Raw genomic sequence first — 16,740 nt, forward strand, 5'->3', positions numbered from 1 at the left:
CTGGTGTCGTAATCTTAATAGAAATCCTCTGCATCCGGATAGTCTCAGAAATAGCGGGATTTTTTTTCATCAAAACAAACTGTCTGAAACTCACTCTCTCTATCGTTCCGGTGCCCATCTTCATTATTCGGGGAATCTTTAAAGTTGTCATTCCTCTCTCATTGCTTTTCGCTGTGTTTGGCTTCTTCCGTGTTTAGGTGCATATAATTCCAGGTTAGACCGCTGGAATTTTCAGCCTCCAATAATCTTCTGCTTTTTATACGACGCTCAGCAATACAAACCATAAGAGCGTCGATGGAGCAGACGGGAAATGCGACCGAATCATCCAATATGCGCCTGGAGAACATCAGTTCAACTCTAAAGCACCTTACAAAAAATCAACTTGGATAAGCTTAAAGAAAGAAAAAACAATAGTACAAAAGATAAACAATCTTTCTTTTTCTTTTCTTTTCGACAAACGTGTTATAAAATTTTGACATCTCTCGCCTTCGACTCAGTACGAATAGGCAGTATATCAGCCAAATAATTCGCCAAAAGTGGCTTTTAAACAACCCTTAATCACGATATAGTTCCTATAAGCCCTGCCAACCATGTCTTGTATTCGACTATAGAACCGACTTCGTGCCAATCTTTACGGCTTATTGGTTACTTGGGCAGCTTAGGTCCCGCAGCTTGCAAACCGAAACAAAATTCGCCCTGTATAAAACATTGATTCTTCCGGTGGCTCTCTACGGGCACGAAGCGTGGACGTTGAAAGAGTCAGACCGGAAAGCTCTCGGTGTTTTCGAGCGTAAAGTGCTGCGGACAATACTCGGTGGGAAACTCGAAAATGGTGTGTGGCGCAGACGCATGAATCACGAGTTGTATCAAGTGTACAAAGATGCGAATATTATCAATCGTGTAAAATACGGCAGACTTCAGAGGGCTGGTCACTTAGTGCGAATGTCGGAAGAAAGAATTGCGAAAATAATATTCAGCAGGGAACCAGGTAGAGGTCGGCGGCTTCGGGGAAGACCACGAATACGCTGGCTGTACGCAGTGGAAGAGGACCTGGCGACCCTAAACGTTCGGGGCAACTGGAGAAGTTTCGCCCAAGACCGACGAAGATGGAGCTCTACAATACGCCCGGCAATGGCGTGATGCTACGCTGTAGCCATCAGGTATCAAGGTAGGTAGTTTGACATTAAAAATATCGATGCACTGATAGATAACTTTTTTAAGCGATGCTACATGAATCGCATCACCTACCAAGATTATTAATGATCATGTAGTTTTTGAATCCTCTCGTTAACAAAACTCCTTCCTGTGAAAACCATGAAGATACAGAGGTGATCTAGAACTCTTGTAGCAATGAACGTAACACTAACATTCCTTCTCTTCCTCGATGATCGTAAGGACGTAACCGGCGCCGTTATTGGCATTACTAAGGTTGGAGTCTTCCTTAGCCGAGTGGTTAGCGTCCGCGCCTACAAAGCAAAGCCATGCTGATGGTGTCTGGGTTCGATTCCCGGTCGGTTCAGGATCTTTTCGTAACGGAAATTTCCTTGACTTCCCTGGGCATAGAGTATCATCGTACCTGCCACACGATATACGAATGCCAGAATGGCAATTTAGGCAAAGGAAACTCTCAGTTAATAACTGTGAAAGTGCTCTTAGAACACTAAGCTGAGTAGCCGGCTCTGTCCCAGTGAGGACGTTAATGCCAAGAAGAAGAAGAAGGTTGGAGTCCTCGAAATTGTACATTAAAGATTGTATGTGCTCTCAAGGTGCAACTATTGTTTCTCTGTATAATTTTGATTATTCCTGTCAATCACGGAGTAGCAACTACAATTTGTGTGGTCATCAATGCTTATGTTATGGTTATGTGTGGCATCGAATTGAGTTGATTTATACGTACAGTAAGATCCCAACGGAAATACAGTGAAACCTCCATGAGTCGATGTTCTATGGCTCGATATCGACTCATGGAACCATATTACTGGACGAAAAAATATTTTTTGCCGGTGTCCTGGATTTGAAACATCCAGATACTTCGAATCAACATAGTACTACGATGGTCCCCTCAAACAACATTTCAAAGCATTTCTGTTCCATGACTCGATATTTCCATGAATCAGATATTGATTCATGAAGGTTTTACTTCATACCAGCTTCTGCTAAAGTTGAATTAAAGTTCAATAACGGATTTCTTTTGCAAATTAGGTGCCAATCCAACAAAGTTGCATCTTTATTTCGTATTCTTGAAATGCTTTGCATGTACCTTACTCTTGCTTCAATTCTCGAACTTAAAGCTTATTTACACTTCGTAACATCGATTATTTACAAACTTAATCTTAACTTACACGTTAATTAAGAAACTCTACTTGGTAACTGAAATCAGGAATGTTTTCCACGTCTTCTCATCGTTAACTTGTCATTTTTACACCGCCAGAATCTTTGCCACTGCCACCATAATCAGCACCGTCACTAAGCTAGCTTCCTTGACTCCAGCTGCTCCTCGTCCGAAAATCGATGCCGTTTCCAATCGGCTAGACACTGGCGTCGTCGAGGACACCCCATAATGCAGCAAGCTGTTGTCCACCTCGCCGTCGTATTTGTAGCGAACGTCGTTGTTGAACACGTTGTTCGGCGTTTCAACGTAGCTCAGCGCGTTGGTCTTGGCCCGCAAAATACGGAAGTTGGTCTCATCGGGTCGCATCCTTCCGGCGACAAAGTTATGTAGACGATTGACCACCACGTACAAGTATCCTTCATGGTCGAAACCCATTCCATCGACCCACTGAATGTGGATGCGGTCTCTAGCAATGATGATCTGGTTTTTGGGCGTGAATGGCTTGTAGGAATCCCAACGGGCGATCGAGTGATCCCCGAGCAAGCCGTAGTACAGCTCACCCTGGTTGTCCATGATCATTCCGTCGGTCTGGGAACTCTTCCGTCCGTAGTCCGTGACGGCTTCCAAAATGTCTCTCGGTGTAGCTTTCGCTACGTATTCTGGATCACGCAGCAATGAAGCTGGCAGCGAGTACAGGTGATAGCTCGACAGTGGGCTGTAGTACACATTTCTCTCGTAGTTCTGATTGGCCAACAGCGGATCAACCTGAGGGTCGATGTCGTTCTGAACGTTTGGATTGTAGTACGGCCCCAAGGCGATGGCATCGATGTGAATCGAGAAAGTCAGCTCGGTTCCATTGATGGAGAACTGAACGGCATTCTGGGCAGCTCGCATCGAGTTGTTCTCGCGAACCTTCCACGATTGGTGGAGACGACGTGAGAAGACGACGATTCCCGGATCGGATCCGCTGTTGTCGGTGATGTAGGCGAACCCTCCGAAGGCATCGTCAATGACGATCTTGTTGAGGTAGTTGTTACCGATTGGGACCACCTGCTGGGGGAATTCATACCGCAAAACGATCGATCCGTTGCGCTTCAGGTCCAGCAAGAGCAGTTTGGGTGGACAGGTCACGTGGTTGTTGCCTGGAATGAGCGTGATTGTGTGTTAATTGATTGATTGAAGTACGAGACGTTGGGAATTATGGTACGGTATCAGAATGCAAATTTACTGACACAGGAAGGCGGGTATTTACATTGAAGGAAACATTAATTCTATATTGTAATTAATTATTCTTCTACATTTAACGGACAATACCGGAATACCACTTTTCATTGCAGGTGATATGATTATGAATGTCTACAAACTAAATCAAGGGAACAACACAAATCCACTTCGAATGGAGCCCTAGCGTCTGATGATACATTTGCATTATCTATTTCTTGACAAATAAATAAAACGTGATGTGCTGATTGAACTCATTAGCATGTGCACATAACAACCATTTCAGGTAACGTGATTTACTTCGATTCTGTTGGACTGGGTAGTAGAGTGTCCCAAAATTTCACTTCATCGGAAAAATTGTTGGCTCAACCTTTGAATGGTGACTAAATATGCAACAAACTAACTTTTGTATGCACCCAAAATAATTCGGATGGCGGATTTCGCTCCTAGCGTATTAGGTGCTAAATCCACCTATTGATGGTATGATTCGCCTCCTAAGCGTAGACGGGCAAACCCGTCAATTGAAATCGAGCACATTGGACTTGAAAATTCGAGCAATCTAAATGTTTACGCCCGACCCACACAATTGCACAACCAATCCGAAGCCGAATGATGGCATCGGAAACGCACACTTAGGCAAATGGTCACGCGGCAAATGGATGGTGGACATGTCAGAGGAATGGAATGAATATTGCAATATAAAACGCTTTATATATTGCTTTTGTAATTTCTCCCATCGAGCCGTCGATAGGTGCGTGAAGTTAGTACTGGTTTATGAAACGTGAGGTCCTTGGTTCGATTCCGAATAAGCGCGAGTGTTCATTTTGTTTTTATTTTTTGGTTCTTCAGGCAAATTTATGAAATTCAACCCGATTTCTTGTGGCGAATTATCATAATAGATTCCGGTCCCTGTATTTAAATAATCATTTTGCTTGAGTGACTATCGAAATAAGGTACCGTGTGACAAATGGGTAAAGGAAATCGTATAGAGAGGGTTCTTAAAAAAAATAAAATGAATAAGATCTACTATATTTTTCAGATTGTTTCCTACTAAATCTATGCTATATTTAAATTTAATGTTTGTGCCAAAGTTCAAGGTAAATATTGAAAATTTTGGAAACTAGTGGGACAAGTGAAAATATTGTCGTTTTAAATGACTGAACTGAAACTAAAAAAATAACAGTCAGATCTGTGATTTTAAATGGCCTCATTTGTTAGTGTATGAATACACAAAAAATCACACATAAATACATAATAAACATTTTGTTCATTTTAAAACAATTTTCTTGAGTTAAGTTATTTATTTAGCAACAATGTTACTTTTATTAAAAGTAATAACATCATCGAAAATCAAACACCATTCTATTTTACCGATTTTCTACTACTCATTTTATATAAAGTTAAGTTATCTCTTTTCTAATTAATGTATTTATTGCCTTTATCGAGCAGATTTAACCCGGTCAAAAGTTTCAACATTCTTGTACCTACTGAATAAGTCATTATTTGAACTTAGTATCCAAACTCATGCGTCATCCGTTGAAGCCATTCAGAACATTACGATTATATCTATGTTCTAGGTCACAGGCTGTCTTAAATAATAGGGTTCTATCAAACTTTCTACTCATCACTTCTGGTCCAATTTTATTTCCTTTATTTATAAATGACCTGTGAAAAATTGCCAGATGCATTTTTTGCGGATGACGTTTAATTATACTATATATATTGTGGAAACACATCGACAAAAATTTCGCAAGATATCAATGAAGATTTGCAAAGGATTGACGATTGGTTTCGCAAGCCAACATTGAACGCTCAGAAAACTAATGTTCTCTTCATTTCAAATTGTGCCTTTTGAGCTCGTTGAAACAATTTTTGAAACTCAATAATGAAGTTGTTGAGTTCGTTGAACATGATACTAGTTTAGGTATCCGAATTTAATCTCATTTAGAATGGTATAGTTATATCTTGTCACAAAAGTGTAAAATGTATGCCTGTTTAAGAACGTTATCGAAATGTGTATCATTCTGGTCAAGCACGACATAGTTAAATTTATTTTCAACAGTCTAATTTTTCCTTATTTTTTAGCTTGTGATATTCTACCAGATTCTGTCTCATTGCTTGCTTTCAATAAATTGAAAGAAGCATTGAATACGTGTATTCGCTATATTTTCAATTGAAATAGATATCCCAGCATTTCTTATTCACACCACTTACTCATAGGATGTCGCTTAGAAAATGTCAGCATACTTCGTTGTTGTCACAAGCTTTTAAGTACAAAAAAATTATATATTTCAGTTTTTGTAACACAGTGTGTTTAAAACAGCTAATATGCTGATAAAATAAAAAAAATATCAAAAAGAATATAACTTCAGTTAAAATAATCCGACTTTTAATAAACCTGACCAAGACGGGAATTGAAATCACCTCCTCTACCTTTGAGGCTATCAACATGTTCTTCTAAAATACCAGAATATTATAAAAATTATGAAATTTTTTTTAGAATTAAAAAATTTCATAATTTTTATAAAGTTAGAATGGGCGAAATGTAACGAAAAATATGTCCCACCCTAGTGGTTTCCTAAATTTCATTCACTATTTCACAACGTGAGCTTTCGGTAAACTTGTGCTGCCACCTAACGGACACTAGGAGAACTTCTGATAGCTTAATTTTCGCGCACTTGTTTTGAGTTCCACCCATGTGTTCACTGCGACTACTCGAGCGTACGATTGCAACCGATTTAACGTTCATTCGATTGTACTCGAGCAATATGGATTGTGTGGAGTGATCGAATGCGCTTATTTGAATTTGCATGGAAACTCTTTGACGCCTGGGAAACAGCCGAGTAGTTTTCCATTGCTTTTTCTTGTATTAGAAATTCTATACCCAAATGGGTATAATAGCCTATTCAATTGGACAAATGCGCCATTTGAGCAGAGTTCTTAGTTAAAGCCAGACGTGTTAAGTACTACTAGATAGTAACGGAAAGTTATTAAATTGTTAAATCACTTGCAAAACCTTATATTATTGTGAAGAGTGAAGCAATGTAAGTAGTGAGTTAAAGTGATTTATCCAACAACTTCTATAAAGTGTTATAATCTTATATCTAGCTCTTGAGATAATTTGACGTTGAAGCACATTTTTGTTGCCTAGTAAACCGGTTAGCTGTGACCAAGTTTAAACAGGCTTAGGTAAGCATTTGAAATCGCTTGTTAGGCGTATATTTAGCTTTTAACATCCCGTTGAACAGGACACCCTACTCAACGTGGGGTGCTGGTGCGGACTCAACGTCTAAGAACAATACCACGTGCTACCTCGCCCGAACCGTAGGACGTCGGTGTGATCGGTGGCTTCAGTAATCGTGTCTGTGGCTTCCAATTAGTTTCAAGCACCACTGCTTAAGCTGATCAGCGTGAAACCTTCGTTAGAAACCACGTGCTCGACGCCCAAATTCCGTGACTGTTAAGTGCTCGATTCCAACGTTTCGGTTGCCGCCTGTGCGTTCATTCCAAGCACAACGCTTACACCAATCCGACACTCAAGAAAATCTGCTCGAACGGAAGGCTCTGCTATTCGGCCTTATCTCAGCGTTCATCGGCCAACCGTTGAATCTTTCGAGTACGGAGTGGGTACTAGACAAGCTAACCGTCGTGGTTTTGGGAGCCACTGTCCAGACACCTTCGAACAGATCATCCAGCTGGAAATAGTTTTATGCGATCGCCAACGAGGAACATCGGCCGAACGATTGACGCGTCGTGGGAGTTCACCACCCTCAGCCAGGTTTAGCGAAGAAGCTAAGGTAGGATAGAATTAGGAAATCTGCCCCTCAATAAATGTATGCCCCTAAAATAGAAGAGAGATTAATACAAGCGGCCGTTTGGGCTAATAGTATCTAATTTCTTTGGTCAAATGGTAACATTTTCTGATTTTATTCTGAATTTTTGATCGGTTTGTTTGATGATTGATTTCCATTTGGGTTCAAAGGGTTTCCTATAGTATTGTTGCTTTATGTTTGGGTGGTTACAGTGAACGAGAGTGTTTGAACTACTTTTACCCGCCTTCAGATAAGAGTCTCAGCCGGACTTAGACGCACGTCAGCAGTCTCCCTAGTCCAGGGAGTGGCGCTTAAGCTGCTGAACGGTTGTAAGTACATTTCACTTCGTTACATTTGGCGCCCAACGTGGGGCCCTTTAAAGTGGTTACCGTTGGAACTGAATTGGATTTAGTCAATGAAATCATTTCTTACGTTTATCTTTTCTTGGGTCGGTTGTTAGTTATTAATAGTTAAGAAAGTAATTTACTGTGGATTGAATTCGAATTCGGAATAGTACCTACTTAGTAGAATAAGATTGAATTGGTTTGTAGCTTAGTTAATATTTAGTCTTTGTTTTTCATTTCATATTATCTTTTATAACCATATTTTGATTATTATTATCAGTATTATTATTTTGTATTTGCTGGATTCTTTATTATGGATTTTTATCGAATAAACACTAATGATCTAGAGGAGGAAGAACTCAATTACGAACTTAGGATTCGCGGAGTTCCTACGGACGGTCCGCTAGAATCCCGTCGCCGAACGTTGGGTAACTTGCTTCGTGAGCGACAAAATGAGTATAATCAGCAAATCGCTGATCATTTGATGGCTACTGAGTATGAAGTATTACCTCGACAGCTTCATAGAATCGGGTTGCTTTTATCGTCTGGTCTTCTCGCTGGTTGTTTATCCAGATTGGTCCACTACCACATGCGAGTCCGGCGTTATATCCCTAAGGATGCCACACAAACGGAAAATCAAAAGTTGTTGTTAGACCTGATTTCGCGAATGGGAAAACAGTATTTCGACGTGAACTTTGAAATGGTCTATGGATTGACCCATGAACGCGAGATTTTGGCAACGGAAATTGTCAATCACGAGGAAAATTCCGTCGACAACCAACCAGTTCTACCTCCTGGTGGGGTTGTTCGACGCGAGATTCAACCGACCGGGACTCTGTCCGAACCGGGTAGGTCCACGGGTACGATGGGGGACCGAAATGTTGAAATGTCTTCTGGTGTGGATCCAGATTTATGTGAAGGAGCAATAGGAGGAGAAGCCGATCCAAATGTAGGCCAGTGGGACAATCGTTCCACTAGTTTGCCATTGAATCTTCGACACTCCGTCCACGATGACACATTATTCGGATCCCAGATTGGCGTGGCCGCACCGCCAAGGCGATCTCAGCCTCCTCCGGGATTTGCGTCCCACTCTCTGAGAGGTGCTCAGCATGTTGATGAGGTTTTGAGACCTGAAGTCCTCAACCCCGTTTCGGGTTTTAAAACTCCGCCGGTGAACCAAACCGATCCTTCGGTACCTCAGGGGTTTTCCAGTATTCTTCGTCAACACAATTTCAATTTTGACAACCCGCAGTTTCAAAGTAGTGGATGTGAGCCTACTCAGAATCAGAAAATAGTACCGACCGTACAAGGAGCTAATAATAGTGCCTACGGGGTTACACCTAGGGCCAGACCTGAGTTAAGAAACCTTCCGGCACCAGCGGTTTCAGCTTTGAACCGTAATATGAATGAATATGTTCATATTTCGGAGGTCGAACAATTGGTGCGTCGCGCAGTACGGGAAGCTCTTGAACAGGAAAGACAAACCCAAGGGACAGGTGAATGTGATCTTCCCCGTCTCTCCTCCCATCTTACTAATGTAAGATTGAATGACGCAGGAGCCGAACGACTCCTTCAGGGAAGAGAAGCTCCTACTTCTCAACGGGCATTCTACGAACCCGTCCCTCCTCTTCAATTGAATCCCCAAGGTTTATATTCAGAACACGTTAATTCGCGGAGTCAAGCTAGAATGCCTCATGAACCGGTTCCACCTATGCCAATGATGCAACCGGATCGTGCAGCGCAAGGGTACGCAGCATCTAGAATGTTCCTTGGCAACGAGCACCAGTATCCTGCGCCTACCGGAACGCCTCTCGATGATGCCAGAAACTATCAGATGCCTCGGGATTACCGAGCACCCAGAAATGATTTTTCTGTGGGAGAGGCTAGTTTTGGATATTCGGGTCGTAGACAACCACACCAGCAATGCGCAATAATCGAAAAGTGGCCTAAATTCTCAGGAGATACGAATACCGTACCGGTTACAGATTTTCTTCGTCAGATTGACATCCTTTGTCGATCGTATGCGATTAGTAAGCAAGATCTGAGAATGCATGCCCACCTTCTGTTCAAGGAGGGAGCCTATGTGTGGTATACCACCTATGAAGAAAAATTTCTTTCTTGGGAGATTCTGGAGACGTATCTCAAAATGCGATACGATAACCCGAATCGGGATCGTTTGATCCGAGAAGAGATGAGAAATCGCAGACAAAGGCCTAACGAACTGTTCAGCGCTTATCTAACTGATATGGAAATGTTAGCACAAAGAATGATTCGTAAAATGAGCGAGCAGGAAAAATTCGAGCTGGTGGTCGAAAATATGAAGATTTCATATAAACGACGACTAGCCCTAGAACCAATCCAGTCCATTGAACACCTGGCTCAGCTTTGTTTCAAGTTTGATGCATTGGAAAGCAACTTGTACCATGTTTCGGGTCCACCTAAACCCGTGGTAAACCAGTTGAATCTTAACGAGTTGGATTCGGAAGATGAGCCTGAAGTAGAGGACCCTGCACTCCTTTATACTCTGCAATCAAAAAAGGCGTGGCTTTCGAAGAAAACAGGAATCAAATCTAAGGCTGCCAGTGAGCCTAAAAGGGACATCCAAACATCCAACCTAATGTGTTGGAACTGCCAGCAAGAGGGACATATGTGGAGAGACTGCGATCAACGCAAGAAGATCTTTTGCCATATATGCGGTCAGGCAGATACAACGGCATTCCGATGCCCCAATAAACATAATCTTTCTTCGGAAGAGGAGAAAGAAAAAAACGAATAAGCGAGGATGATTTGGGGAATCGTTATCCTCCGGATTATGAAAAGATTCCCATTTCCTATGAACACTTCCAAGGGGTGTATCATATAAAAACTCATGTAAACCGATGTCCTCATCTTAAAGTACGCATCCTCACCGAAGAACTGGAAGGCCTTGCGGACACAGGTGCCAGTGTATCAGTTCTAAGCTCGTTGGATGTCATAAAAAAAAACTAGGACTCAAAATTAAGCCCGTTGCTCTCAAAGTGTCCACAGCGGACGGTACGGCGTATCAATGTTTAGGATACGTCAATGTCCCTTACTCTTTCGAAAACGTAACTCATGTGGTTCCAACCTTAGTCATTCCCGAAATTAGTAAAGATTTAATACTTGGGATGGATTTTCTTAATCAATTCGGGTTCCAGTTAGCCCCGCCCAAAAATATAACTATTAATGTTCCTAGCCCAGAAAACAGAACCGTAGCTAGCTTAAACGGGTTGGAATTCTATTTTGCTGAAAGTTATTACGGGGAACCAGAACACATCTGTTTTTATCTCGCACCCGATCAGAGCCCAAATCTACAAAAGGATTCTGAAGTCGAGGACGCAAGTCTAGAAATGCCCACGATCGAAATTCCTGAGAACACCATCAAAACGCCTTCGGATATCACCACTGAACATTCGCTGAGTGACGAACAAAGACAGCGTCTTTTTGAGTCCATTCAGTATCTACCTGCTACCAAAGAAGGACATCTTGGAAGAACGAATATGATTAAACATGATATCGAACTACTACCAGGTGCAAAACCGAAAAAAGTTGCTTATTATCGTTGGTCTCCCACGATAGAATCTGTGATCGATGCCGAGATCGAACGAATGCGCAAACTTGGCGTTATCGAAGAATGCCTCGGTGCAGTGGATTTTCTTAATCCATTACTCCCGGTTAAAAAAGCGAGTGGGAAGTGGAGGATCTGCCTCGACTCTCGACGCCTAAATCAGTGTTCAAAAAAAGATGAATTTCCGTTCCCCAATATGATGGGAATACTTCAACGAATCCCAAAGTCAAAGTATTTCACGGTAATTGATTTATCCGAATCATATTATCAAGTTCCGTTGGAAGAGTCGGCAAAGGATAAAACGGCGTTCCGAACTAATAAAGGTTTATTTCGATTTGTTGTCATGCCATTTGGGCTGACCAACGCACCAGCCACCATGGCTCGGTTGATGTCGCGAGTTCTTGGTCATGACTTAGAGCCTCAAGTCTACGTATACCTGGATGACATAATAATCATCTCAAATTGTTTCGAAGCACACTTACGCCTCATTGAAACAGTAGGCCAACGGTTGCAGGCCGCGGGACTTACTATCAATCTACAGAAGAGTAAGTTCTGTCAGTCAAGAATACGCTACTTGGGATATGTTTTATCCGAAGATGGATTAACCATGGATGTTAGTAAAATCCAACCGATTCTTGATTATCCAGTACCTAAAACAGTAAAGGATATCAGGAGGCTCCTCGGGCTCGCTGGTTTCTACCAGAAATTTATTCCCAATTATTCCCAGATCACTACACCTATAACTAATCTGTTACGCAAAGATCGTCGAAAATTCGCCTGGACCGAAGAGGCCAACGTAGCATTCAACCACCTAAAAAGTGCTTTAGTCAGCGCCCCAGTTCTCGCCAACCCAGACTTCGGAAAACCTTTTGTGATCGAAACCGATAGTTCCGATCATGCCGTGGGTGCTGTCCTCACCCAAGTGTTGGAAGGAGTTCGAAGACCAATTGCTTATTTTTCCAAGAAATTATCGGCCACTCAGAAACGCTATAGCGCAACCGAACGGGAATGCCTAGCCGTGCTTCTGGGCATCGAAAATTTTAAACACTTCGTGGAGGGTCAAACGTTCATCATTCAAACCGATGCGATGAGTTTGACTTTTCTACAAAGCATGTCGATTGAAAGCAAATTCCCACGTATTGCACGATGGGCCTTGAAGTTGGCAAAATATGACATACTACTGCAATACAAAAAGGGAAGTGAGAATATTCCCGCTGATGCACTATCACGAGCAGTATGTTCAATAGATGTGTCATTACCCGATCCGTACATTGAGCAACTTCGCAGAATGATCGAGACACATCCCGAGAGGTATTCAGATTTTAAAATTGTTCATGGGAAGATTTATAAATTTCTTACGAACTCTACTCTGCCCGAAGACCCTAGCTTCCGGTGGAAATATGTTGTTCCTCAAGCGGAGCGGTTGGGTGTGATTCAATCAATACATGACGAAGCACATCTCGGCGCAATTAAAACACTCGCAAAAGTCAGGGAACGTTTCTATTGGCCGCGGATGGCCACGGAGATAAAGCGATTTTGCACTCGTTGTGAAGTCTGCAAGGAATCTAAAGTGCCTAATCTTAACGTAACTCCGCTCTCCGGAAAACCAAAATCCTGTAGCAGGCCATGGGAGATAATATCCATGGATTTCTTGGGCCCCTATCCCCGTACGAAAAATGGGAATGTGTGGATAATCGTTGTGTGCGACTATTTTTCAAAATTTGTTATGGTGCAGTGTTTACGCACGGCGACTGCCCCAGCCTTGTGTGCCTTTGTCGAAAATATGATTTTTAACTTATTCGGAGCACCTGCCGCCTGTATCACAGACAACGCGCAAGTTTTTAAGTCGGAGAAGTTCCAAAAACTCCTTCATAAATATGCCGTTACACATTGGAGCTTACCGGTTTATCATCCGAGCCCTAATCCTACAGAAAGGGTTAATCGCGTCATCGTGACTGCGATCCGATGCTCGTTAAATAAAAAGATAGACCATAAAGAGTGGGATGAATCAGTACACCACATAGCTCGGGCTATACGCACAAGTGTACACGATAGCACCGGATATTCTCCTTATTTTATCACCTTTGGAAGAAATATGGTCAGTACAGGCGAAGAATATGAGCACCTACGTCGTACACACACAGGTTTAGACCAAAAGCCCGAAATTCGCAGTCAAGAAATGGAAAAACTTTACCAAATCGTTCGGGAAAACCTCATGAAGGCTTACCTAAAATATAGCGGCAGCTATAATTTGAGAGCTAACATAAAACAGCATTTCAATAAGGGCGACACTGTTTACAAAAAAGAGGTTCATCTGTCAGATAAATCTAAAAACTTTGTGGGCAAATTTGCGAACAAGTACAGTAAAGTACGTGTTCGTGAAGTAATTGGTTCCAATGTTTATCTCCTCGAAGATTTAAATGGAAACCATTAACTGGTAGTTACCACGGCTCCTTTCTCAAGCGAGCCTAGTCGGTCGAGCTATGACGGTGCTTAGGGCGAAGCACATAAACCAGATTTCACAATAAAATACCCTCCGTGGTTTCAAAATCAGTCCAACGTTGAGAAGTTACTACGTATTACCTCCGTTGTTGACCAAACCCAGTTGTAAAGAATCCATACAGCATATACAAAAGCTTTCATTGTGATTCAGCATCACAGAGCAGCGCACCATATCCATTTTCGTTTACACTTGTTTTTCCAAATATTTTGTCAATATTTCAGCAGCCTTCCGCATACAATTTATCTCCAACGCATAAACTCACCATAAATCCTTTCTTTTAATCCATTTTTCAGTAAATAAGCATCCAAATTCCGGAAAATTCCGCTTTTGTAGATCATTTGAAACTCCATGCCTTTTCACTAAATCAGTTTTGTTTCTTTTTTTTTCAACTCTTGAGTTCAGTTTGACAGTTCTATTCAGAGTCAATGTTCGAAAAGTAGGTGCAGGCGATATTTTGAATTCGAATGAAAGCTTTCGCTCTAAAGTGGTGTAGATTAGGGTAGGCAAGAAAAATCTCGTTGAAAGTAACGAGCTATTTTTTGACGTAGAAGTACGTCTTTCTTCTCTATACTGGAGTGAAATTGGAATTTCAAAACCAAGAGCGTTACGCTGGCATGAAATATTTTAAACGTTTATAACTTCTCGCTGGCTTAACGAAATTTCTTGATTAGCACCTCAATCGAAAGATAAGACATCAAAGCTTCATGTCGTTTACTTACTGAATCCCACATACCTGTCCAAATAGTTTAATAACTGTTTTAAAATAGAACGTTGATTTCAAGCAAATCTATAAATAGGGGTGGCTAGAGAAAATTTGACGTCATTTGCTTTTCACTCTCCGATTGGCTCGCATCACAGCAGGCGACAGATCGGCTTGCTCTGACCGGGCGTGCTTCTCAGGCACAGACATCGATAGCGAAGGACGCCCCCGTTTATCTTGCTTCGCTCAAATCAAACTGTCGAGCGAGTGAGAGAAGATGCCGTCCGAAGCTAAAGCCATCACCGCTGCCGCCGCCAAGAAGAAGAAGAGGAAGCAGTCCACAGGTGAATTTGCGGTTGAACTGTGAGCACGGTCGGGCGAGTCATTCTCGCTTTGTGGTTCACCGCTTGTTTGCGTTCACCCAGCCATCGTCATCGCCGCCGCAAATTTCATCGGCCGAGGAGCTGTTGACCCGCGCTTCAAAATTTCGACTCGTGATGAAATCATCATTGGTGGTCAAGAAGCAATCCAGTTAGGAGCAAATACCAGAAGCCCCCTGAGTTTTGCTGGTCCGAGCAGTGTTATTTATCCGTAACAACATCGAAACTAACAAAGCCATCGGTTCTTTTCAGAGCCATCAAATTTGTGGAAAAGAGTTAAAAGAGAAATATTTCCGACTTTATTTATAACTTCTAATATTCCTAAATCAATTTCACGGCTTCATACAAAATTTCATTTGTCATGAATAATTTATGACTCAATAATTTTAGATTGTACTCGCGGACACTGCTGCAGTGCCGTCGGGGTGAGTGCTCAACATTTCACAACGATTTTAAAATAGAGTGGCTTTTCCAACAGCGCCTTTTATGTTCCATATTTTATGGGAACACTTTGATTAGGAAAATTATCCCATGTAACAAAATTGCGACATATTTAGAATGCTTTTGAAAAGACATTCTCATTGAACAATTTGTAATAATTTTGGCACCCATGGATCAGAAATTTACCGTCATAATAAAGAAAACTATTAATTATCAATAGCTCGTATTGAATATTTAGGGAATGCCAATCATTCCAACAATTCATGTTTGACCAATTTCTCACGTATTAGCATTCTCCACAATTTTCAAGTAATTCCAAGCCCAACACATTATTAGCACATACCAACTTCCCAGATTGGTCGATCAGAAAGCGAAGAGTACAAAAGGGAAGAGCATCATCTGCTATTCCAAGGTTATAAAACATGCTGCCTTCGTTGGATTCAGTTTCATTCCATTTCCGCTTTCGAGCTGGTAAGAGCTCTTGCTTAGCGAGAAGTACCTCGCTGCTAGAAGTCTGCTGAGCTGTTAATCCAGAAGCTGGTTTGTGAAATCGCTCAAGATTTCAAAATTGAGCTACGTTTCCAGATTTCAACTAAATCCCTGTGATTCGCTACCCTGTTGCTGTTGTGCACCCATGAAATATTTAGCTGGTTTGTCGAATAAACTGAGAACTTATTCACTTCTTCTTCTTCTTCTTCTTGGCATTAACGTCCTCACTGGGATAGATCCTGCTTCTCAGCTAAGTGTTCTTATAACACTTCCACAGTTATTAACTGAGAGCTTTCTTTGCCAAAGTTTCCATTTTTGCATTCGTATATCGTGTGGCAGGTACGATTATACTCTATGCCCAGGGAAGTCAAGAAAATGTCCATTACGAAAAGATCCTGAACCAACCGGGAATCGAACCCAGACACCTTCAGCATGGCTTTGCTTTGTAGCCGCGGACTCTAACCACTCGGCTAAGGAAGGTTCCAACTTATTCACATGCATTTGAAACTTTTTCAATTTTCCATACAAAATGACCAACTTTGGTAAGTTAGATCTCAGTTATTTATGGAAATATTTTCGAATGAAACTTTCACAGAACATCAGATGTAACTTGAGTTTTAACATATATTTTTGAATAATTTTCCCAATCACAAGTTTATAAGTAATAACGGTTTGACTGAACTGTAATTTTCGACGAAAAATTCAAAACTTTTTATCTTAAAATCTGATAGCCTTACACAAAAACTGTCTTCAGCAAACTTATTCATCTCGTCAAAATCTACAACTTTTCTGAAGATACCATGAAGCTATTCCTTCAATATGTTTAGTTATGTCAATCATAAAAAATCGTCAAAAAATTCACTTTAGTCAAACCGTTACTGTTTTTCAACGTGTGATTGGAAAAATCACTCAATAATATATGTTAAAATTTA

The 16,740-nt window shown here is 41.4% G+C and overlaps 1 protein-coding gene and 1 long non-coding RNA gene across 2 annotated transcripts in view; one reads left to right on the forward strand and one right to left on the reverse strand.

The window, feature by feature from the left end:
• Positions 1–2,211: 2,211 nt before the first annotated feature.
• LOC5564720 (protein yellow) overlaps positions 2,212–16,740 on the reverse strand; it is a 74,757-nt gene continuing 60,228 nt past the window's right edge. The window contains exon 3 of the mRNA XM_021848675.1: positions 2,212–3,474. Within this exon, the coding sequence (XP_021704367.1) occupies positions 2,420–3,474 (1,055 nt within the window). The 3' untranslated portion in view covers positions 2,212–2,419. The remainder of the gene's footprint in view (positions 3,475–16,740) is intronic.
• Positions 5,815–7,350, forward strand: LOC110677680. The gene is made up of 2 exons (XR_002501126.1): positions 5,815–6,597; positions 6,662–7,350. It is a non-coding gene; the product is annotated as an uncharacterized LOC110677680 (long non-coding RNA).

The sequence above is a fragment of the Aedes aegypti genome, chromosome 3 (genome assembly GCF_002204515.2).
Source record: "Aedes aegypti strain LVP_AGWG chromosome 3, AaegL5.0 Primary Assembly, whole genome shotgun sequence".
Lineage (NCBI taxonomy): Eukaryota > Metazoa > Arthropoda > Insecta > Diptera > Culicidae > Aedes > Aedes aegypti.